At 44.1% G+C, this 23,761-nt stretch overlaps 2 protein-coding genes across 3 annotated transcripts in view; one reads left to right on the top strand and one right to left on the bottom strand.

Annotated features, from left to right (window-relative positions):
- The window catches only part of LOC146513350 (echinoderm microtubule-associated protein-like 6), a 35,119-nt gene extending 32,930 nt beyond the window's left edge, over positions 1-2,189 (top strand). The window contains exon 10 of the mRNA XM_085168976.1: positions 1,931-2,189. Coding sequence (XP_085025102.1) covers positions 1,931-2,127 — 197 coding nt within the window. The 3' untranslated portion in view covers positions 2,128-2,189. The remainder of the gene's footprint in view (positions 1-1,930) is intronic.
- Positions 2,190-15,784: 13,595 nt separating this feature from the next.
- On the bottom strand, positions 15,785-23,215 carry LOC146513351 (zinc finger protein 277-like). Of its 2 annotated transcripts, XM_085168977.1 has the most exons (12): positions 23,124-23,215; positions 21,499-21,712; positions 21,142-21,230; positions 20,946-21,028; positions 20,621-20,712; positions 18,578-18,688; positions 18,367-18,499; positions 18,175-18,242; positions 17,831-17,927; positions 16,713-16,758; positions 16,458-16,632; positions 15,785-16,263 (listed from the first exon to the last, which is right to left on the bottom strand). In XM_085168977.1, the coding sequence occupies exons 1-12, from the start codon at positions 23,149-23,151 to the stop codon at positions 16,074-16,076; spliced, it is 1,326 nt and encodes a 441-aa protein (XP_085025103.1). In that variant the 5' UTR covers positions 23,152-23,215; the 3' UTR covers positions 15,785-16,073. The 2 variants fall into 2 exon arrangements, 1 of the variants encoding a protein (XP_085025103.1); XR_014875436.1 differs by having other exon boundaries at positions 16,100-16,632; positions 16,717-17,927.
- Between the last annotated feature and the right edge of the window lie 546 nt (positions 23,216-23,761).

Here is a 23,761-nt window from a genome sequence, read left to right on the forward strand (position 1 = left end):
CACAGAGGGAGGAGCACAGAGGGAGGAGCACAGAGGGAGAGCACAGAGGGAGGAGCACAGAGGGAGAGCACAGAGGGAGGAGCACAGAGGGAGAGCACAGAGGGAGAGCACAGAGGGAGGAGCACAGAGGGAGAGCACAGAGGGAGAGCACAGAGGGAGGAGCACAGAGGGAGAGCACAGAGGGAGGAGCACAGAGGGAGGAGCACAGAGGGAGAGCACAGAGGGAGGAGCACAGAGGGAGAGCACAGAGGGAGAGCACAGAGGGAGGAGCACAGAGGGAGGAGGAGCACAGAGGGAGGAGCACAGAGGGAGAGCACAGAGGGAGGAGCACAGAGGGAGGAGCACAGAGGGAGAGCACAGAGGGAGAGCACAGAGGGAGAGCACAGAGGGAGAGCACAGAGGGAGGAGCACAGAGGGAGAGCACAGAGGGAGGAGCACAGAGGGAGAGCACAGAGGGAGGAGCACAGAGGGAGGAGGAGCACAGAGGGAGAGCACAGAGGGAGGAGCACAGAGGGAGAGCACAGAGGGAGGAGGAGCACAGAGGGAGGAGGAGCACAGAGGGAGGAGCACAGAGGGAGGAGCACAGAGGGAGAGCACAGAGGGATGAGCACAGAGGGAGGAGCACAGAGGGAGGAGGAGCACAGAGGGAGAGCACAGAGGGAGGAGCACAGAGGGAGGAGGAGCACAGAGGGAGAGCACAGAGGGAGGAGCACAGAGGGAGAGCACAGAGGGAGAGCACAGAGGGAGGAGGAGCACAGAGGGAGGAGGAGCACAGAGGGAGGAGCACAGAGGGAGGAGCACAGAGGGAGAGCACAGAGGGAGCGCACAGAGGGAGGAGCACAGAGGGAGGAGGAGCACAGAGGGAGGAGCACAGAGGGAGGAGCACAGAGGGAGAGCACAGAGGGAGGAGCACAGAGGGAGGAGGAGCACAGAGGGAGAGCACAGAGGGAGGAGCACAGAGGGAGGAGCACAGAGGGAGAGCACAGAGGGAGGAGCACAGAGGGAGGAGCACAGTGGGAGGAGCACAGAGGGAGGAGCACAGAGGGAGGAGCACAGAGGGAGGAGCACAGAGGGAGAGCACAGAGGGAGGAGCACAGAGGGAGGAGCACAGAGGGAGGAGCACAGAGGGAGAGCACAGAGGGAGGAGCACAGAGGGAGGAGGAGCACAGAGGGAGGAGGAGCACAGTGGGAGGAGCACAGAGGGAGGAGCACAGAGGGAGAGCACAGAGGGAGGAGGAGCACAGAGGGAGGAGCACAGAGGGAGGAGCACAGAGGGAGGAGGAGCACAGAGGGAGGAGCACAGAGGGAGGAGCACAGAGGGAGGAGGAGCACAGAGGGAGAGCACAGAGGGAGGAGCACAGAGGGAGAGCACAGAGGGAGGAGCACAGAGGGAGGAGCACAGAGGGAGAGCACAGAGGGAGGAGCACAGAGGGAGGAGGAGCACAGAGGGAGGAGCACAGAGGGAGGAGCACAGAGGGAGGAGGAGCACAGAGGGAGGAGCACAGAGGGAGAGCACAGAGGGAGGAGCACAGAGGGAGGAGGAGCACAGAGGGAGGAGCACAGAGGGAGGAGCACAGAGGGAGAGCACAGAGGGAGGAGGAGCACAGAGGGAGGAGCACGCAGCAGAGCGCAGGAGTCCTGCTCCTTCAGCCTGTCTCCTCCACATATTCATGCCTGTGAAGGACAAGCTGCAAACCCGCGGAGAGAAACGCCGCCGGCATCGACGCAGATATGAATCTGCACCGTGAACACGTTTCTCTATCTGCTTCTGTCGGTGCGGCGGCGTCGATAACATCTGTGGCGCTGCTGTTTATCACTTACGCCAGCAGAGAGATCGGCCGCGGCGCCCCAAGCTATGGAAATGAGTTTTATTCTTCGGTTGTCACTGCCGTCGTCTTCTTCTTGTTCTTCTTCTTCTCTCCTCCCGCAGTGGGGAAGCTGGTCAGTGAGGAGGAGGTCAAAGGTCAGCGCTGGGCCTCCTGGAGTGGCGTTCTGGGCTCGGAGGTCAGCGGCATCTGGCCTAAATACTCAGCCCAAACCGAGATCAACGCCGTGGACGCCAACCCCTCCGCCGCCGTGCTCATCACCGGAGACGACCTCGGCCTCGTGAAGCTCTTCCAGATATAAACCTGGTGGGAGTGTCCCCCCACAGAGGGACAAAAGGACCCCCTGATGATCCTCGCCTGAGCCAAGGTGTGGAACTGGGTGTGGGTCCCAATCAGCCAGAGTTTCAGGTGAGTTCATTGTGAAACCTGGCCCCACCTTATCATGCGAAAGGCGAGGATCATCAGGGGGTCCTTTTGTCCCTCTGTGGGGGGACACTCCCACCAGGGTTTATATCTGGGACTCTCCACCATTTGACCTTAGAACTGAAGAAGCCTCTCGGATGAAGGTGAAACGTCTTCAAGTAACTTAAAGAAGTCCAGACGCTTTTCTTTGCAGCTCCTTTCTCTACTGTGCATGATCATGTTTTTATTTTCTATTTTCTCCAACTGTATTTGTCTCATAATGGTGAACACTTCGTGCCTACTGCTTGTGTTATTCGTGCAGTTAATCACACAGCTTTAACTGCACTCACTTTACCATATATCGGTTTTAACACAGGTGTAACTAACAAAACTAACAGTAGCTCTGTTCACCCTCTAAGTGTCCCTGTACATTTTAACTGTGATTCAGCTTCCAAATGAGTTCTGTACACTCAATGTGCGCTTCACTATGTACACCTGTTGAGCTGCTCATTGACACAAATATATAGTCAAATCAATGCATTTAGGGTTATGTACATGTTCAAGATGACTGTTGAAGTTCAAGCCAAGCATCGAAATAAGGATAAAAATGTGATTTCAGTGACTTTGAACAGGTAGGCTGGTTTGAATATCATCATCAGTTCAATGTATTCAAATGGCCTACACACTCACCAGATTTCAGTGAAACACAGCACCTTTCAGATGTGACGGAACTGGAGATTTGCATCATGGATCTGTACCAAAGCTGTCCAACAAAGTACTAGCAAGGTGCATTTAATAAAGTGGAAATGCAAGTCATATTTTTAATTCTGAATGAGTTAAAGTACAGACTGGAATAAATAAGTTCAGAGAATTGACTTGTGTTGCTTTTTCTAAAGACCACCTGACACACATTTGTCTTCTGAGTTTCTCAGTGAGCGTTCAAGCACTGGAAAGAGTAATCTTCCTTTTTGCCAGTGTGTTATTTGTCCTCTCTCGTGGAATTCACTATTTAATATTAGCTTAGCAGGCTGTAGGCAAGACAATGATGCTTGCATCATTTGAAGAGGTTTTTAGTTTTCTTAACTAAAAACCTCTTTGCTGGTGTAGACTGTTTGCCCTACACCACCCTGCTGTGTTGGGCATAAGCTATGTGAATTCATGAGCCGGTCACACTCTTTGCTTATGAACTGACAAAAGAAAATACATTCTCTTTCTATCGAAGGTTCCAGAAGTAATTGTTTCCCACCCCAAAATTCAATATCACTTATTGACTGCTTTTGTGAGATACGCTTGGTGCGTGTGTGTGTTGCTCATGCATCTTGATCAGCATCATGGCACGGCTTCAAAAATGTACAACTACACTAAATTATTTAGAAAGTGTTTCTCATTTCTAGCATATTGTACATCTTTATTTAAACATCAGTGGCATGTCTTACAGAAAATAAAGTAAAACCAGGACACATCACAGATTAGTGCTTTTTCTCATTTCTCGACTCGCACAAAATAATGATGCAATCGTAAGTCTGTCATCCTTTTGCTTATGCAAGTCTCAGTTTACTGTTATGGAGGCCTCAGTTATCAAAGTCTGTCACAAATCGTGCTGTTGTTTACAATAAAAAATGTCACACAAAACATCCGGACAGTTAAAGTTATGGAAGATTGACAAATAATTCACACAAAAAAAAGAAAAAACAAAGAAAACAACATAAAATCTTACATTTTATTACTGGCATTTTTGGCGTCTGACTAAAATATTGCACCAATAGACTAAGAATGATATATGTGCGATCATGGGTAAAAGGATTAGCATGAGAAATGTTTGTACAAAACAGCTTTGCGTGTATAATTGTCAGCTAAACAAAAAGCCCAAACAGCAGATGTTTCATTCCCGAGATGGAAAGCCTCATGGCAATGATAATGAAGGTAAACCTCATTAAAAAAAAAATACAAAAACAGATACACAAAGATGGTCAAAAAAGAATCTATTCTGGATGCGTTAGCGTCTTCTAGTTGTTGAGGAGGGGTTATAGATGGAGTTGAGTGCTTGCAAAATTACCATAACAGCAGCGGTCCATCAGGAGTTCTGTTTTTGCAACCTGTCAGGAGCAAGATTTTCAGACAGTAACCATGATCAACAGTCACCACAGTCGTGTACATAGCTGCTGCAGTGTTGATGTTTGAAGACTTTGATGAAAGTTAGTGTGCCTGGTTGAGTTACATTCCTAGCATCATGTGGTATCAGAGTGTTGCACATCATTAGTGCCTTACACACACGTATGCTCATGACGGAAAACAAAAAAGTAGTGCACTGAGTGAAAAAAATCAGAAATTGGCAATGTTAGATTGCATCTTTTTTAGTTTTTTCTAATTCTACCTGTCCCAACCTAAAGTACAACATTCCTATCCTACGCTATTATTTCATTTTAAATATTCCATGTAGTATATGAGACCAGGAGAGTTAGAAGACATGCACCTGTCAATGCAGGGAAGAGAGGGAAGGTCATAAGGTCAAATAGTGCCTGGCATAGCTGGACTGGCCTTTTGCCCAGTGGGCCGATGGTGATTTTTCGTTTTTATGGGCCGATGTTTTTTTTTTGTTTGTTGGTTTTCGTAACGGCATAAACAATGAGAGGTGGTGGATTGGCCAGATGCTGGTCGATGTGTAAAAATAACTCAGTGGTTTGGTGGTGGCTATGGCGGAGCTTCCACAGAGGCCAGCAGGTGGATGAGGGAAGGGGGAGGCCGGAAGAAGAGAGACCCGAGGCGGCCGCCGGTCCGAGTGTCAGGTGAACTGAACTTCAGGTAAGAAGTTATGACTGCAGTCTATCTGGGTCAGATAGAAACCAAGTTTAGGTGGAGTTTATTTTCGTTGTGCTGACTTTTTACACTCAGTTACAATAACTCGTACAGTTTCTATACAGCTGGGTGGGTGCTATGATGTTACTGATAGTGAACCTTATTTTATTCATAAGGTTAGTTAGTAGAGTTGCCAACCGTCCTGTAAAAAACCCAATCGTCCCGCATTCAGAGAAAATATTACGCGTTTTGTTAGTGATTCTGTGTTTACGCCGCACAGCTGCTGCTTCTCTAATTTTCTCCCCCTCCCTCTCCTGTTGCTACTTCAATCATGAAACTGATCAATGATCAGCTGATCAACTTTTCTGACGCAAGTCCCGTCTCTCTTGTTTGTTTATCGCCCACTTTGCGCCAGAAAGAGGAAACCGGCGGATGTCGCGTTAAACAACAGCAGCACGTTTAAGCTTGATCAGCTGTTGTTAGAATTTATTTAACATTAATTTCTAGTATCAGCTGATGTTTGCTGGAGCCACAGCTGTAAAGCTGCTGGTCATGATGTGGGTTTGGATATGTTGTGAGAGGGAAACATGAAGATGAAACCAGGAGATGTCCTTACTGAATCATCAGAGCTGAACAGGTGATGGAGAAACAGGTTTACCTTTTAGGTGACATGGATGAGTTGAAGGGAAGTTATGAACTGTTTCTGAGAGACAAATAACACCAGGATCCTTTTTAGGTAGCTGACTGCTGGTAACTGTGCAGGGGCGGGTCTAGCAAAGTGTTGCCAGGAGGCCGGGTAGGGCATTAACAGGGAAAGGGAGGCACAAAGAAATACTTTTCTTTCTTATTCTCATTTAAAATTTCTAGCTTTTAACAAATAATTATCCGAATCTTACAACCAAAGTTTTTATCTGACGTAAAATGTATAGAAATCATACATATACCAAAAAGACAGTGAACATCACTGTCACCACAGCCTTTGTTTTCATTCAAAGGCTTTATGGCTTTAATACCTGGGGGGCAGGTCTCTAGTCAAAATGCCTGAGCCGATTTTTTGTCCCAGTCCAGCCCTGGTGCCTGGGTATGTTTAGTTCAGTTCCTTTGTCTGAGACCAGGCTGCCATTTATGTACTTTGTTTGAAATGATTCGGCCTCTGTTTAGATGACTTAAGTTTATATCCTTTGAGTAATGTCTATAGAGAGCTAGTTTTGGCTGTGCTGTGTATACAGTGTGTGGTTTGTCTTACTTTCTAACTGATCTTGATATATGGTTTTAAAGCTGTTTGTTAAACCAGCATCTGAGTAGTTCATAATTGTGTGAAAACAATAATCTCACTGGAGCCACTCGCAGTAGGATCTGTATCTGTTTGTCCAATTTAGAGTGACATGGCTAGTGCCACCTGCTATACTCTGATGCAGGATGGGTGCACCGAGACAGAGAACCTCACAGACGGTGGCAGGGCACCTACTGATTAGAAGGTTGGTGGTTCAATCCCTGTCTGCTCCAGTCTTCAAGTCAATTATCCTTGGGCAGGATACTAACCCCAAGTTGCTCTCCAACTCATCTCTGTATGCGAATATTAAATATGGTTACATTTAGATAATAAGGATGCCACTGTGGGAGAAATTTTACAGAAATACATCTGAACCCAGAACCTTGTTGAAATTTAACAATGCCTTCCACTGCAGCGGCCTAATCTCAGACTTTCTGATAAAACATCGCCACCTAGTGGTGGATTTTTATTTTGTGGTAATTTAGCAAAACTGCATTACACTTATTTGCTTTAAAATAACAGTAAGTACAGCTGCAATAAATGTTAAACAGGGACAATCAGGTATCATTCACCATGCTGATTGTTAAAGGAAGCTAAACATTTCTATTTAAGGTTCTATATATGTACCTGCTAGCTGCCAGCTGGCAGTTAGTTTTGCAATATATAAAGGCCAAGGACATGAAAGCACTGACAATTCAGACTAAATATGCGTGCATATCATTATCTCCTGCTGGCAAAACATACCAGTGTATGTAAACCCTTTATGGATAAAACTTGGCATAATGAAAATTCCCTGGTTATCTAACCTATCCTCCGCCCCCCCCCCCCCCCCCCCCCAGTGCCAGAGTTACTCAAAGTCAAGCTGTGCGCAACACAACACAAGTTCTTCTTTAATAGAAGCCACACATTTGTGGACAGACTCCTTTTTAAATGCCTTAAAAACAAGAAATGAGTAACTTTCTTACAGTCTGCTTTAGTCCTTGCCAGGCAGGTTTCCACCTCAACACTCTAAGCTAAATAAATCTCAAGCACATCAGCGCTTGATCAAGGTTACGCTGGAGAACCAAAGACTTCTGTTACAACATTTGGAATATGAGTCAAATGGGAAAACAGAAGCTTAAGTGAAATCTGCAGCGTTTGTGACAGTGATGAAAACGCAAAAAGACGTTTCCTCTGAGGCAAAAGCTTAAAGTGCCACTGGCAGAATAAAAGGATGCAATTCTCTCTTGCCTTACGTAAGCACTCATGGAACACAATTCTCATCGTAGTTCTCTACAGTAGCTTTTTGAAGCCACTCTTATTCTGCATGGCTTGATTTATGTGCACATCAGCCATCAAATTAATCTCAACCTTTTGAATTTAAAATCTGCTTCAAATTGAAGTGAAGGGTTCAAGAAGCCCAATATTAAATAATTCTGACCATTTACACCTCATTCAGTATTTAATTCAAAGTAGCTCAGCGAAACCAACCTGATGAGTGGGGTGGGGGGCTGCAGGAAAGTGGGGAAGAAAGAACAGAATGTGTGAAATGAACAGTAATTAATGCTGAACAAGGAAGGCTAGAAGAAAAGGCCAGCACACGCTTCTCCCATTCAGTCTGCCACTAATGGGAATATGATTGCATTCTGTCTTTTTTCTCCTCATGAGGGTTCTTTGTCTAATTCAATCAATACTTCAGGGCATTCAATGCACTCTGAGTGGATGCTCTGAATGAGGTGAATCAAAGCAAACCAATTCAGACAGCAAATGCAGCCAGTTTGACCTGTGGTCCAATTTAGCGAAAAGGCAGAAAATGCTTCAATGCTTTGTTCTAAAGAGCCATGCCAAATGGTTCATACGACAACAAAATTTCCAGGAAAAAAAAGAATCTATATCAGAAAAGAGGAAGCACTCAGAGAATGCAAACCTACCCCAAGGCAGCTAACTCTCTGGGCAGTATTTACTTTAAAGGGAATAATATTGTATTTTGTATATAAAAATTATATACAAAGATAATGGATAATAGGTATTGATTTGTAAATAACTGGACAGGAATAACTTGAGCTTATTATATATTAAACTGCATTGTATTTCTAACTAACTCAACTCATTCCCTTTCTCTAGGCAATACATCATACATTTTGGGGTCAACTGGAAAGAAAGGCAGATGTGAAATATAAAAGTGAAATCAGAGATCAGGTGTGACATGATATTTGGATGGAAACTATAATGTGCTAGTTTGAATTCCCATATGCCAGTACCATTCCCTAAATGTTAATAATAATAGACATTTTATGAACATTTGACCTTATATGACTTTGAAGAAAAGGTCAGAGGTCCAAACTAACATGATATGTCACTCCCCATATGCCTATATGTTGTCAGTACAAACAATGGAAGTGAGAAACATAGTTTTAAATAACTCTCCATAGCATTATTATCACTTTGACCTTCAGATCAATCTATTGACCTTGATGAGAAGTCAGGGGTCAAATGTGACGTGGTTTTTTAAATCCTTACACTGTACTTTCTATATGCTGACAGCACACTTGTAACAATTGTAGTTTATAAGGCCTTTTTGTCAGTTTTCTCCCATCAAATCACTGAAGACCATAAAGACATTGGTGGATGTAAGCCAAATTTTAATGGATTGTTAAGTAACGACACCTTACACCCCTGCAAAGTTTTATCGGAATTAATTCAAAACTTTTTCAGCTATCAGCTATCTACAGACAGAATGACACGCATGCATTGAAGTGCTACCAAAAACAAAACGTCCTTCCGGAGATTACAGGAGGTAAAACGAAAAATAACCCGCTGCCAAGAACAGCAGAAACTTCGAGATTAAGTTCAGAAACTCATACTTACTTACTTACTTATTACAACGAAATGAAAAGCTGACTTTCATGTGTGACAGAAGAGAATGCCCCATGTCCTTCACTGAGAAGGCTGAGGATTAAGGTCCACTAAGGATCAGCAGCTACAATGTTTTCTAGCAACCTTTTGAACCCTCCCCAACTCCAATTAACTTCCCAAGTCATGTAACACAAATAGTTGACAGGGATGAATGACAGCTGCCCAAAGGTTCAAACTAAGACCATCTAAAAAGATCACATCTTTAATATGATCTTTAATGGTATATATTCTAAAACAGCATATCTAATATTCATGTAGTTATTATGAATGAAATATAAATCCAAAGCCTCTCCACATCCTGAAATAAACAATCTAACAAGCATAGGTTAACTGGGCTACACAAAAATGAGCAGAAACGGGTCGGATTTTGTAAGCTGCAGATGCAATAAAGGATTCATTTATAGACATGTAGTGATATCTGGCACTTCTAGTGTATCCCCCACCACCCTGTTGCAGATTGCAGATGGTTTGAAGTTCCTCAGTATCATTCCAAGCAAGGACTCACTACCTCTGACCAGGGGCTTCCGAGTCACTAAAGGCCTAACATCATTTAGCATGATCGTGCACCTAAAGTAGACCTGGCAATTATAATAACAGAGCGAAATGCCAGCAACTCTCAGTTGTTGCTGTGAAAGGGGCGTTTGATTTATTTTCCATGTTGGTAATCATTCCTGTGTGTTTTGACCTCAACCTCAATCAGTGCACATGGGGCAAAACATCCACAGTCGTGCACATCACTCAGCTGTTCTCCAGCTCTCCTCCCCCCACTTAAACCATAAAATTGCTTCTGTTTCCTCTCCCCTGCTTTTCCTCTTTCACTGCCCCACATATTTTATCAAAGTCAAGTGATTTCTCTTGTGCAACTGTTCCAGTAAGGCACAATGCTCTGCAAAAAGGCACAAGGCAGAAAACTACTTTAAATTGAAGGGGTGTTTCTTTCTCTAATTTTTTTTTTGTTTTATGTTTTTTTAAGGAAATAATGGATTGTGGTGCGCCACGGTGGTTAGCATGGTCACATCACAGTAAGAAGGTCCGGGGTTTGACTCAGTCAGGGATCTTTTTGTGTGGAGTTTGCACAATCTCTCTGTGAACTCTGGCTTCCTCCAAAAGACATGGATGGGGCTAGGTTAACTGGTGATTCTTAAGCTGTATACCCAATGGTAGTGATTCATTTGTTACACGTTGCTTTGAAGCTGAACAGCTGATCACTGGATGTTCCTGGTGCTGGTTGCCACTCTAATGTATTTCCTATCAGGTCACATGTCAGTCATCAGTATTCTACAATTACCTCCTTCTTCTATTATTTTGCTCATAGCTGCTTGAAGTAATCAAATATTATTTACTTTTTATGGTCTCTGACTGTCATATTGCTGCACAACATGACAGTCAGAATGTGATTCACTGCACTTAGGTAAACAGCATGTTTGTACGAATGACTGTAATACACTTACCTATTAGAAAAAAACTTTTATGAGTCATGTTGATGCTTTTATGGCTAACTGCTGCTGCAGCTGCATTCTGCATTAGGACTCATCAGACTAACACAGCATCCACCCAAAGTAGTAGAAGTAGAAAATGCCATTTATTGGGTTTCCATAGGCAAAATGCAAAGGTGCCAAAAACAGAAGCCCCACATTTGTCTTTGATCTCTGCTGTGCCACAGTTTTCAGTAATTAATTCAAATGAATACCCGAATGATGAGAAAGTTCATTCTTTTGTATATATTCATATTCTTCTGATGGACTAACTGGTTTGGTTTAGTTTGTAGTTCAGTTTTCTCCTTTCCTTCAGCTTCTTATATAGCTTGTGTGTATGTTTGAAAGGTCTATAAAGTAACAAAGTCTATGCTAAAGCAAGTTATACTCTCTTACAGAAAACACTGCAGCTGAACTGCCTTAAACACATTGTGTGTAGTCTAGGCTTTTCTTCTATTACTTATGTCACTGTGTGAAATATTTGCATAATGCCTGCCTTGCAGCTAGTTTGGAATGCCCTCAAACAAGGAACGAGCAACTTTCTTACAGTCTGTTTTTGTTTTGTTTTTAATTTCTTGGCTGAGGCACACTGTGGACTTTAAGGCCCAGTTCCAATATAACCTCAGCATCCTCTTCATATACACTCCCACTCTGATTGCAGCTTAATGTCAAGGGTTAAGTGCAGCTTCAAATCAGTGACCCTTAAGTGGGAGTGGGTTATAAAACCATTCAAAGTCAAGTCTGCATCAGTGCAGACTTACTAAACACACTCATCAAAGACAGTACCAGCAGTGTAACTCTAACTTGTTGTGAACTAATCAGATTACTGTCTTTGTTTCACAAATAATGTAACTCTTGTATTTAAAGGTTAGCTTGTTGCTTTCAAGCTAACCTTTAAAGCGAGTCATTACTGGCAAATATTTCCCTGTTCCTATTGTTCTGACTAAACAAGCAAAACATTAATAATAGTAATAAAGAGTCGGCATACAGCTGCTTACTACCTGAATACTCAGTTCAGTTGTATCAGTCAGGTCAGCTAGCAGAATCTCAAAGAGCACGTTATTGAAGTTTTCACATGACTCTGTGTCAGGCTGATAAGTGTTGAAGCTGTTAAGGTGCTCTGAGTTCCACTTCATATTTCACAGAAGCAAGCTAAGCACACCTCCACAACCATAGTCATAAGGCTAACTGAAGAAGAGAATGACACCACTGCTACTCCTGTGAAAATCTAATGGTTAGTGTTTTGCTAAAGCTGTCACTTGGAGGGAAATAAACAACGTTGTTGCAGCTCACAGAGTGAAAAAGATCCATATTAACACACTATAACACTCGAACAATGATGCACTATCACTGCATTAAGAGACAGGTGTAGAACAGGCTCCACACACTGTGGAAAATCCCCAATAAACCTATCAAAACCTAAATTTATAAATGGATCGCTTTTTTGCATTGCAAAAGTCGCTTTTCTTCATAAGTAATGCTAATCCCTTACTTGATTATGCGTCAACGGCAGAAAACTTCGAATATAAACAATTGCCTTTAAAGTAAACATGACCTTACATATATAAAGGCTAATTTAAAGCTTGTTGACCTGGTGACTCGATCAGGCTCTCTTCCCTACTGTCCTCATTTAAAAGGTGTGCTACAAACCCTAACATTATAGGTTACAGGTGGATTTTGCCATTTCGGTGCAGTTAGCCAAACAACAATCTGCTTAAGAGACAGACAGTGAAAGGATAAACAGATAGTATATCCTTTGTTTCTCACAGAAAAATCATTGCTGCAGCCAGGTGCAGAACAAAACTGATCCCCTTCAACTGTATCAGTGAGTTAATGGTTTTTTCACTAGTTAGCTAACATAATCTAATGTAAGTATTAGCCAAAATCAACCAATCAACCACATGATGTCACATTCTGTTCTGGCAGAAAAGGGCACTAAACATGTTCTATAAACTTGAACTTTAAACACTTGTTTCTTACATCCAGCCTTACAGACAGTTTTAAATCTATGAGCGTTCATAAGAGGGCTCCACAGTTTACATTAGTCTTTAGTGGAGTGTATCATGTCCACTTTAAACGTTAGACAGATGTTGCAACTGATTTGAGTCTGACATGGACAACACTCTACACACTTCAAACAATGAGTTACATTTTTTTTTTTTTTTACAAGGGCTACTTACGAAAAATTCATACAATATATTGGTTAAAAAAACTCCAAACAGAAACCCTTCTGATAAATAATAAATGCAGGAGCATTACCGATTAATTTTTTCAGTGCACTTTAGAAGATTAGATCATGGGCTGAGAATGCCAAATGAGAAGCCATGTGAGAGCTGACAGAATTCCACAGAATTCCAGAGGATACCACTCAACTGAACACCAAGACGAATGTAAAAGCTGTTCAGAGTCTATACCACCTGAAGGAGAATTGTTGTGACAAAGGTGCAGGAAACGGACTACACCTGGGGGCAAGCTCAGCATTCTTATGGATGTGGATCCATATATTATTCACTTTATTCAGTAATATGTGGCCTCGTTAATAAAGAACTGACCTGCCTAATGTACTGCAAAGCACATGCACATATAGTTCAGGATCACTGTAACCTCAGTGGCTTTTAATAAACTTTATTTTGGAATTTCATATTTTGATTTTGATTTTTCTAGCCATTCACATTTACTTAATGTAATAAATTAGGTTTTGGGCATCTGTGGCACTATGATATAGATTAATACATGAAAATTGCAGCCTCCCATTTTATTTTTATGCTTCAAGTCTCTTTTGGGGAAAACTACTGTTAATGTCTGTAATATAAGTTCCGCCAGCAGATGGCGCTCGGTGTCTTACGCATCAGAAGCCGACACCTCGCTAGAAGAAGAGTGGTGCACCGAGTAGTTCCTGTTACCTGCTGTTCGTCTGTTTTTACAGGTAAGCTGGGTTCCAAATAATACATATGCAGTGTTGGGAGTAACAGAGTACATGTACCGCCGTTACGTATTTAAAATACAAAATATGAGTAACTGTATTCCGTTACAGTTACCGTTTAAAAAGGTGGTATTTAGAATACAGTTACTTTGTTGAAATAAATGGATTACACGGCGGTACTTCCCTGTTTCATATTGTGGCGGGTCAGGACTGTTTGGGTTTTGTTTGACAGCTACGTTCTGTTGTTCCAGGCGGCAGCGTTACGGTTGCCATGGTTACAGGGTGACGCTCTCTCTGCGTGTTTCCTGGGTGAGAGAGCGCCTGTTGTTGTTGTCGAGTTTAAGGGTTGATAACGATGAATCACCAGCAGCTGTTGCTAAAAGCACCTTTGTTAGATAGCAAAGTATTTACAAATAATTCTCCCGTTCATTGATCTGAGCATGCGCAGAATGAGCCACAGCGCTCCTTTGATCCTTTGATCTTCTCAAACGATCATTGTGACGTCACGGTCGACATCACATTCTCTGTCACGCCCACCAAGACCTTAAATAGAGGAGCTCGTTTAACAGTTTAATCAGAAGGAGCCAGTTGTTTTAGACAAAGCCAACCTTTGCATTTAAATCATTCACAGATTTAACTTTTTGACACTTTTGAGCATTAAACCTTTAAAGAAATGTCACAGGGAAGCGGAGATCAGGCAGACCCACTGCAGCGTACGAGAGATGAACTCAGGCATGAATATGCACAACTCAGGCTTGAAAACTTACGACTCAGGGAAATGAACGCACAACTCTGCGAAAGAAACACACAACGCAGACTAAAAAACACACGACTCAGGGTGAGAAACGCACAACTCAGTCAGAACTACACTGAACTAAGTCAAAACTACATTGAACTCAGTCAAAGCTACAGACAACTCAGTCGAGAAAACACAAAATTGAGCAAAGAGATGGAAGAACTCACACAAACTGTGGGACACATACAGCAGACAACAGAAAGAGAATCCTTTGGTTCGTGGTGTCTAAACCTACTTGGAGAAAGTTTAACTGTTGTCGCATATGTCTTTGCTCTTCCTGCAGCTGCTTTCTGGGTCGCCTGTAAGATTTTCGGCTGAAGCGAATGTCCCACTCTGTGAGGTCATGATTATTATCATGACCTCACAGAGCGGGGATCGCTTGCGTGTGCTTGCATGCACACGTCCCATCGACAATTGTTGATTGTTTATGTTTATGGAAAGATTTACGCTGTGTCACATGAAAATATTCCTTTGCAGCATTTGATTGGAAATAATTACTTTGATTCCATCACATCTTAAATGAATAGTGTTTAATGTCATTACTGTTTTTAAAGGGTAACTGGTCCACATCCACAATTACAGCTGTAATTGTGGATGTGGACCAGTTACCCTTTAAAAACAGTAATGATGTTTTCCAGCCACAGTCCACCGACCTGTCATAAATAAGCTGTGCTCTCCTTTGTTTGATTTAATTTTGCCCCTCAACCCCAACCAGTCATGGCAGAAGACCGCCCCTCCCTGAGCCTGGTTCTGCCAGAGGTTTCTTCCTGTTAAAAGGGAGTTTTTCCTCTCCACCGTTGCCAGAGTGCTTGCTCATAGGGGATCATTTGATTGTTGGGGCTGAATTTTTGGATTTCATTTAATTGGCTTGAACTGAAAAACCTAAAAATTCAGCTGAGGGGTTCACATAGTGCAGAGCACTACATTTGTTAACTGCACTTTTTTATTTGTAGATTTTGTAGTTCTTCCTACTACAAAAACTACAAATGAAAACAAGGCAGTTAGCAGCAAATGAAAATAAATAAAACACATTTAAAAAAATCTGCTACTGCTCTGTGTGTTTACTTCAGTGAACACTTGTATGTTTTTGTGTTAGAAGATTATAGATTGTCCAAAATATCCTACGGCCTGCCAGAGTCCGAAATGAGGATAAAACAGGAAGTTTGGCAGCAGTGAGTTCCTGCAGCGACCTCTCGTTTCTTTCCTCAGTGCTGCACGTTCGTGAACGTGAGCCTGGACGCGAAGGACGCGGTGAAAACTCTGAGCGCGCTGCAGTTCGGCTCCACCACACAGCAGGTGTCGCTCAGCAAAGCGATGCAGAAAAACAACAGAAACGCCAAATAGGACAGATGTTTCAGGCACGAGACGCCTTTTTGAGGGGACAACAACAATTACAAGTTACAAAGGAAAATCATTTTTACTCGAGTAATAAACGCATTTTTCAGCTTCACTGCACGAGGCAGAGCAATTACGTTTCAGCGGACATCATGGCGTCCGCGTGTCCAGCTGTGGAGAGGACTTTCTTATCTTTACTAAGTAGAGACGTACAGGAAATAGTTGAGGGAAAGACCACGGGCCGGACTCAAGCCTGGCTGCGTTCCAGCCATGTGGGATGTGGTCACCATGAGCTCAGCCGACGTCAGAGACGACTTGGAGTCAAACGTACGACACGTGTGCGTCTGTGGTCCTAGCTGCTGCCTCCTCGCTCCTTCAGCAGCTGCTTGAGGACGCTGGACTGTTTCAGCGCTCTCAGGTTAGAGATGTCCTCCGCGATGACCGGGATCTCCTCGCCGCGATGCTCCTCGTCACCGTCGCCTTCCTCGCTGTCAGAGAGCGTGCACAGGAGAGCGTCGTTCTCGTACGTGGGGAAGTAATACCTGCAGAGCGAGACGAAGTTTAGCGCTCAGGCTCAAATTAGTCCCAACTTAAAAAGGGACGCCGTTTTCATCAGCTGATAAAAATACTGTAAACAGCTGTGGCGTTGACCACGTTCATCAGCTGCTGTACGCCAGCTTTAAAGCCCGCGCTCTCATTGGTTAACTGCGGATCACAGGCGCTTCGTTAAACCTACTGCGGCTGGTCCCAGGCGGACATCTCTGGCAGTTTCATCACGTGACCTTCAGCCGCGATGTGACGCAGGGCGTCCGCCCGGCAGTCGAACGTCCGCGTGCAGCCGTAGCAGCGGCTCTGATGGATCTGCCGCCGGATGAAGTTCACCAGTTTGACCTGCTGGTAGAACTTGAGGTCTGAGGGAGGACAGAACATTAGAAACACTCAGAAGGAAGAAATAGAAGAAGACTGCGCTCGGTTACCACGGAGATGTCACTCACTGAGCTCGGTCTTAAGGAGGTGAGGTCGAAGCCGTGAGCCTCCTGCAAAATAATCACAAAACAGAAAGATGTCAGGGTCACGCACGCGCGCTCGTTACAGACGTGATAAATAACAAAAGCAGAGAAACGTTTCTGCCTCTCAGGTGAACTCGTCACTCGTGAGCAGAAAGTCACGTTTGGGAAACTGGTTCCAACTTTAAACCAGAACGTTTAATCGACGACAAAAATCTGACTGCAGTCGACGTCAAATCCTAGATTTGATTTATTGTTCACGAGTGTTCAGTCTAATTGTTGAATGTTGTCATTGTGTTTCTTAAATTTGTACGGTCTGAGTTCAGTCTATAGGATCGAGACTTTGTCTCTGAGCTCTCCAGCCTCTCTGTGCTGGAGCTTTTATTGCAGATGCATCCTGACAGATCTGCTTCTTCTGTTGTTGCTTCCTGCTTTTATGATCACACACACACACAGACACACACACACACACACTCTTACACACACACACACACACACACACACACACACACACACACACACACACACACACACACACTGCCTTGTCTTAGAACCATTGGGGGGTTTTATGGTGGGAGGTGCTTGTGTTGTATTGTAACTGTGATGTTAATAAATAGCTACGGGGAAGCTGCTCTTTGAAGGATTTTTACCTGAGACAGGAGCGGGGGCTCCAAGAGCTGCTTCTTGACCAAAAACTTCCCTCGTTCGCGAGTGAAAAACTGGTTGAAGATGTTCTGTTATGTCTTGTTTTCTTCATGATGAATAAGTCTCTAAACTAGCGGGCATGTGGAAACACAGGCCCAACGACGAGGAAACATTTTTATTTTTAGTCATGTATTTATTTGGAAACTTTTCAAAATAAAAGGCGCTTCATTTTAAAAGCTCTTCAGCTTCGGTCCATCTGTGTGTGAGGGCACTTTTTAAGTAAAATCCATGTTTTGTGCTAACGATGGATTCACATGTTTGCAGAGACCTCAGGAAGCAGATCGTTTCCTGTTAGCGTGCACCGTCTCCGTTCTCCCAGAATCCTTTGCAGAATCGTTTCAGGGAAGAAAAGCAGAAAACGATATTTTCCTTCTCTGAAACCTCTACGTTCCCGTACCTTCATATGCGCGTAGATCTGCTCCAACGTCTCCGATTGGTGTTCACAGAACAGACACACTGCAGAGACCGGATGAGCCTGCCAGTCCGACCAATCACTGCGGACGATACGGAGATGACACGAGCAGACGTTCACACAGGATCAGAGGAGGAGGAGGAAATGGACTCGATTTAAACTTTTGCATCCATGCACTAACTGCACCATCTGGTGGTAGAAACTGGTATTACACGCAAGTGCAGCCCGGCCCGGTTTTTGCCTTTAACACGACACCGAGCAGTCTGTATGATACGAATCAGGACACTTTAGTTAATGCCGTCCTCACAGAGCTACACGAGGATACTTACTCATCCTCATCATCCACCAGCTCACGGTCATCTTCGCTTTGCACCTCCTCCCACGTTTTTCCCAGTTCCTGACAGGACAGGAAGGACGCTTTAAAATCAGAACAATACATTAAGGTCGTGCGTTTGCTTCTACAGAACTGCTTCGTTTATCCTGACGTGGAAGCGTGTGGCGAGTGCGTCGCTGGCTTTTACCAGGTAGTTGATGACGTAGAAGCGGTCGTACTCGTGGTTTTTGGCGTTGATGCGGCGGTGAGCTTTTTTCCTCATGTGATCCTTCAGCGTGGTTTTGTCTCGAAACATTTTCTCGCAGTACAGACACTGCAGACTGAAGCGAGGGGAGCAAAATGAAAAGGCGCGCGAAACAAAACTTAACGCTGTGAGTAAAAAGCAACGATTAGCGTACCTGTCCAGTTTGTCCTGCAGCGTGTCGAGGAACTCGCTGCAGTAGACGATGTTGTCCGGCAGTCCGATGCTGAAGGAATGCTCTCTGGCCATGTGGTTCAGCAGAGACGACCTGGAAACAGCACGTGGAGCCATTTTTAATAAACAAAAGAAAACATCAGCTGACATCATCACTGTTAGCACTGCGCTGCAGTCCTTTGGGCTTCGTCCACAAGTTCCCATTTGGACAAGACTTCAAGATCCATACAGCGTGCCCATAGTGGCAGACAGAGGGAAGCAGCCTCTCTCGCCATGGGACGCTGCATCTCCAAATGTGAGGAGACCCGGAGCGGACACGGGTTATGTCTCTCGGCGTCCTCCCGCAAGGAGCTGGAGATGGTGGCTGTGCAGAGGGAGGCCGAGCATCTGCGAACCAACACAGTGACTGAAAATGGATGGATGGAAGCTTAACTGGAGGTAAAGACACAGATCCACACAAGAACTGTGGGAAACACCAGTGAGGAGCCATGAAGCCAGATAACACACACCAATGAGTTAAACTGCAGGAATGTCTTAAAGACATAAAGACTTGGATGGCCACTAACTTTCTGCTTCTTAACTCAGATAAAACTGAGGTCATTGTACTCGGCGCTGAAAAGCTTAGAAATATGGTATCTAACCAGATTCTTACTCTGGATGGCATTACCTTGGCCTCCAGTAACACTGTGAGGAACCTTGGAGTCATTTTTGACCAGGATATGTCCTTCAACGCACATATTAAACAAATATGTAAGACTGCTTTCTTCCATTTGTGCAACATCTCTAAAGTTAGAAATATCCTGTCTCAGAGTGACGCTGAAAAACTAGTTCATGCATTTATTACTTCCAGGCTGGACGACTGTAATTCATTATTATCAGGAAGTCCTAAAAACTCACTGAAAAGCCTTCAGTTAATCCAAAATGCTGCAGCAAGAGTCCTGACAGGGACTAGAAAGAGAGAGCAGATTTCTCCTGTTTTGGCTTCCTGTTAAATCCAGAATTGAATTCAAAATCCTGCTCCTCACATACAAGGTCTTAAATAATCAGGCCCCATCTTATCTTAATGACCTTGTAGTACCATATCACCCTATTAGAGCACTTCGCTCTCGCTCTGCAGGCCTACTTGTTGTTCCTAGAGTATTTAAAAGTAGAATGGGAGGCAGAGCCTTCAGTTTTCAGGCCCCTCTTCTGTGGAACCAGCTTCCAGTTTGGATTCAGGAGACAGACACTATCTCTACTTTTAAGATTAGGCTTCAAACTTTCCTTTAAAGCATATAGTTAGGGCTGGACCAGGTGACCCTGAATCCTCCCTTAGTTATGCTGCAATAGATGTAGGCTGCCGGGGGATTCCCATGATGCATTGAGTTTTTCCTTTCCAGTCACCTTTCTCACTCACTATGTATTAACAGACCTCTCTGCATTGAATCATATCTGTTATTAATCTCTGTCTCTCTTCCACAGCATGTCTTTATCCTGTCTTCCTTCTCTCACCCCAACCAATCACAGCAGATGGCCCCGCCCCTCCCTGAGCCTGGTTCTGCTGGAGGTTTCTTCCTGTTAAAAGGGAGTTTTTCCTTCCCACTGTCGCCAAAGTGCTGCTCATAGGGGGTCATATGATTGTTGGGTTTTTCTCTGTATCTATGAAGCGCCTTGAGGCGACTTTTGTTGTGATTTGGCGCTATATAAATAAAATTGAAAATTGAAATTGAGGAGCCAGTCACACCTTCATGCCATTCATGAACCAGTGCACACCTGCACAGGTCTGAGACCTGACCCTTAGCAGAAGAGGAAGAAGGATGAGGAGCTGCACTGGTCTCAGATCAGCTTCTTGGTTCAGACTCAGACATGTCACTGAATGATGTTTATGGAATTATGCGTCAAAGCAGCTTTTTGGGATCATAAGAGGATGACTACAGGAAGCAAAGAAGCTTTTAGTCACATGATTTCAGGAAGCTTTACCTTCTGTCTGCTTTAATCTAACACACGTGAGGTTTCCAGGACTGATGGGAATCCTGCGGCGCTTTACCTGTTCCCCGTGAACTCTTCGCTGCAGAACATGCAGAGACGATGGAAGCTGCTGTCGTCTCGCTCCTTCTGCTGCTGCTCCAGGACCTCCTCCTGTGGGAGCACAGAAGAAGAGCTCAGAGGAATTCTTCAGAAAACTACCTCAGAGTGCTCAGATATTTAAAGTGCAGAGGTTACAACGACACAAAGTGTGTAAAATCATCACTCAAATCTGCAATTTTTCTGATTTTTCCTGATTTTCAGACCTCAAAATAAAGTTTAAAAGAAACGAAACTTCCAGCAGCACAAGATTCACTCAGGATGCTCCGAGTGTCACGTCTCCTCACCAGTCGTTTCTGCTGCAGCTTCTCTCGGAGGACTCGGTCTTCTGGAAGGACGTCACACAGCAGGAAGTAGTCCTCCTGCTTCTCTGTCAGGTCAGCGAGGAAGACGAGTTTTTAATGAGTCATTAATCAGAGCTGGAGGAAGTGTACGTGGTTCACTTTGAAAGGTCAGGTCCTCTGTGGGTTTGAGTGAACTCACCGACTGGGCCCGTGGAGTTGGTTTTGATGACGCTGCAGAAATCTGTGACCGGCTGCTCGAGGAATCTGCCCTTCCAGTACAGCAAGTACCTGATGGAGGAAACTCGTCAGTAAAAACCGCAGCCAGGTATCCAGGCGCACAGAAACACTTCGTCACGGTTCATAAAAGCAGCACACTAACAGGCGTGGACATGCTGGACTTGTTGTATATATTTATACTTGTAAGGTAAGGGTTTCCCCCATCACCCCAAATAATCACATTAAGTCTTTGGTGAAATGATCGAGTTCCAAATGCTAAAAACATCCAAATGTGTTCCCGAGAGTTAAACGAGTGAGCCGGAGCATGTGTGGCTCGTACTTTGGGACGTCTGCAATGAGTTTGACGTCGGCGATGACAAGCTTGTGCTCCATCAGCAGGTGTCTGAGGAGGACGTCTTTCCGCGGCGGTGGGACGGACTCAGAGCAGAACAGGCAGACCAGCGGCTCGGAGCCGGGACATTGAACACCGGGAGGGCTGGAGGTGTCAGCCGGCTGATCGGGGAAACACAGCGGCTCCAGAATGCTGTCCTTACCTGAGAAAGCAGAAGAGAGACTACACCTTATATACCACACACACTCTACTCCAGACCAGGTGAGTCAAAACCAAGTGGAAGCGAGAATGTACAGCCTGGCATGAAGAAGCATTTCCGTCTGATCTACAAAAATCTGTCTGAATACAATTATTTTCATCACCGTGGGGACAAAACTATGATCTAAAAGTTTAAAAAAAAATAATTAATTAACTCATTAATCGAGCTCAGACTTTACACGCTGTTAAATCCTGAATAAACTTCACAGCTGTCAGACTGAGTGTACTGACTGAATATATGCTGTGTCCCATTTCAGGGTCTGCACGCTTGAAGTACGCATTTTAAGTGCGGTTACGTCACCGCCACGCGACGACGGCTGTCCCAATTCGAAGTGTACTTCAAATGCATACTCCAAATGCGCCGTCGATTTCTCCAAATATCAAGCGTGGTCCGGTGCACGCTTCGTGGTCCCATATATCCCACAATTCATAGCGCGACGGTGGGTGTGGATAATTTTGCCGCAAAATACGACAGAAGGGAGCGGCCAAGAGTGAACTGTCAAAAGTAAGTACTGAACGTGACGTCACTTAATCATGTGCGAATGTTTAATAACGAAGAACATTAAAACATTACTATTGGCCACATGTCGGCAAAGTTGTGTGACATTAGTGATGTTTGTACTTTCAGTGTTTACTTGGTTTTAAAGCATATATATATATATATATATATATATATATATATATATATATATATCATAATAATCTGACAATAATATAATATTGGCCATAATATATTTACATTACCACAGTGAGATGATTTTAGTCTCATGAACAACAAGAGCTAATTGTTATTTACTAACTAATCTTAAATGACTGGTCAGTACAGAAATGAATCCCAACAATCATGTTTTACAGTCCCGTGGTCTCAGCCTCAGATACTCAATTAATCAAAGTGATGTCATGACAAAACATTTTTCTCCTTCATTTCTGTCAAACAAAGCTGTATGTAACGTTCCTCGCGGTTAGTATCATGGTTGCTAGGCAACCTGAACAGCGCAACGAAGGGCTAGACCGTCCCATTTCACAAGCCTCTCACTTCCGCACTTCTCGTACTTATAGTACGCACCGTACGTAGTACGCGTAGTACGCGTAGTGCGCGTACTTCAAGCGTGCAGACCCTGAAATGGGACACAGCTATAGAGATTGCTGTATAATCAGAGTTAGCAGCCCAGCTATTTCCTAGCCTGCTAGCTTAGCCGGGCGGGTTCCCGCCTGCTTTTCTGATTTTTTTAGCCTTTTTTCTGCTCATTGTGAATTCCCACAGACTCGGAGAGTCACCGACACCCAAACCTTTGCACGCAGACCACCAGATATCAGCATTAAAGCCGCGGACACGTTTAAAAAGTCACACTTACCGTCTTTACTCGGCTCACTGGCGGCCATGTCTGGTGTCACGTGGTACAAATAACACAAATCGAACCAATCGCAGGCCGTAAAATGCCAACGAAGCGCCTTCGCGGACCCCCGGTAAAACACGTATTAGAAAAGGTGCATTCAAGTGGTTCAAGGAAATATAAAAACTTAAGTTTCGAAAGCTGAAGGTTAATTAATGTGAATGAAGTTGACTAACATGTAACATTGGACGTTGTTGCATATATATAGCAAATAATATAAATCACATGAACACTCAGATCCTCAAGATATACCTGAGAGTGTTCTCTGAACATGAAAGTTTAGTGTTCATAAATCCCCATTTATTAACATTACATTAGCATATGTGTCCTCCACTCTATTACAATTTTTTAAATGAAACGTTATTTGTGAATGTGTACCATGTGTACAGGTGTAAGGTTGGTCTGAAAATAACATTTGAGTTTCTGTACAGGGGGGCACAAGAAGGCTGGATATGGTGCAAATTCTTAAATAAATGACCCAAGGTTTATACGTGAAGTCAGTTTTAAGGTGGAGTGGCTGCTGATGACACACAGCTCATCATCCAGCTTGGATTCGGGAATTCAGTGGAAGCACGTTTAGTCAAAGACCACTGGGGGGC

Source organism: Neolamprologus multifasciatus, chromosome 7, assembly GCF_963576455.1.
Source record: "Neolamprologus multifasciatus chromosome 7, fNeoMul1.2, whole genome shotgun sequence".
In the NCBI taxonomy this organism is placed as follows: domain Eukaryota; kingdom Metazoa; phylum Chordata; class Actinopteri; order Cichliformes; family Cichlidae; genus Neolamprologus; species Neolamprologus multifasciatus.

Excerpts from the sequence above, each read along its gene's own strand:
- LOC146513351 (XM_085168977.1), bottom strand. The coding sequence starts at position 23,151 with ATGGCCGCCAGTGAGCCGAGTAAAGACG. Across the intron at positions 18,689-20,620 it reads GAAGAGTTCACGGGGAACAG|GTCGTCTCTGCTGAACCACA; the intron begins GTAAAGCGCCGC and ends TGCTGTTTCCAG. Across the intron at positions 16,264-16,457 it reads TCCGCCTGGGACCAGCCGCA|GTATTACTTCCCCACGTACG; the intron begins GTAGGTTTAACG and ends CTCGCTCTGCAG.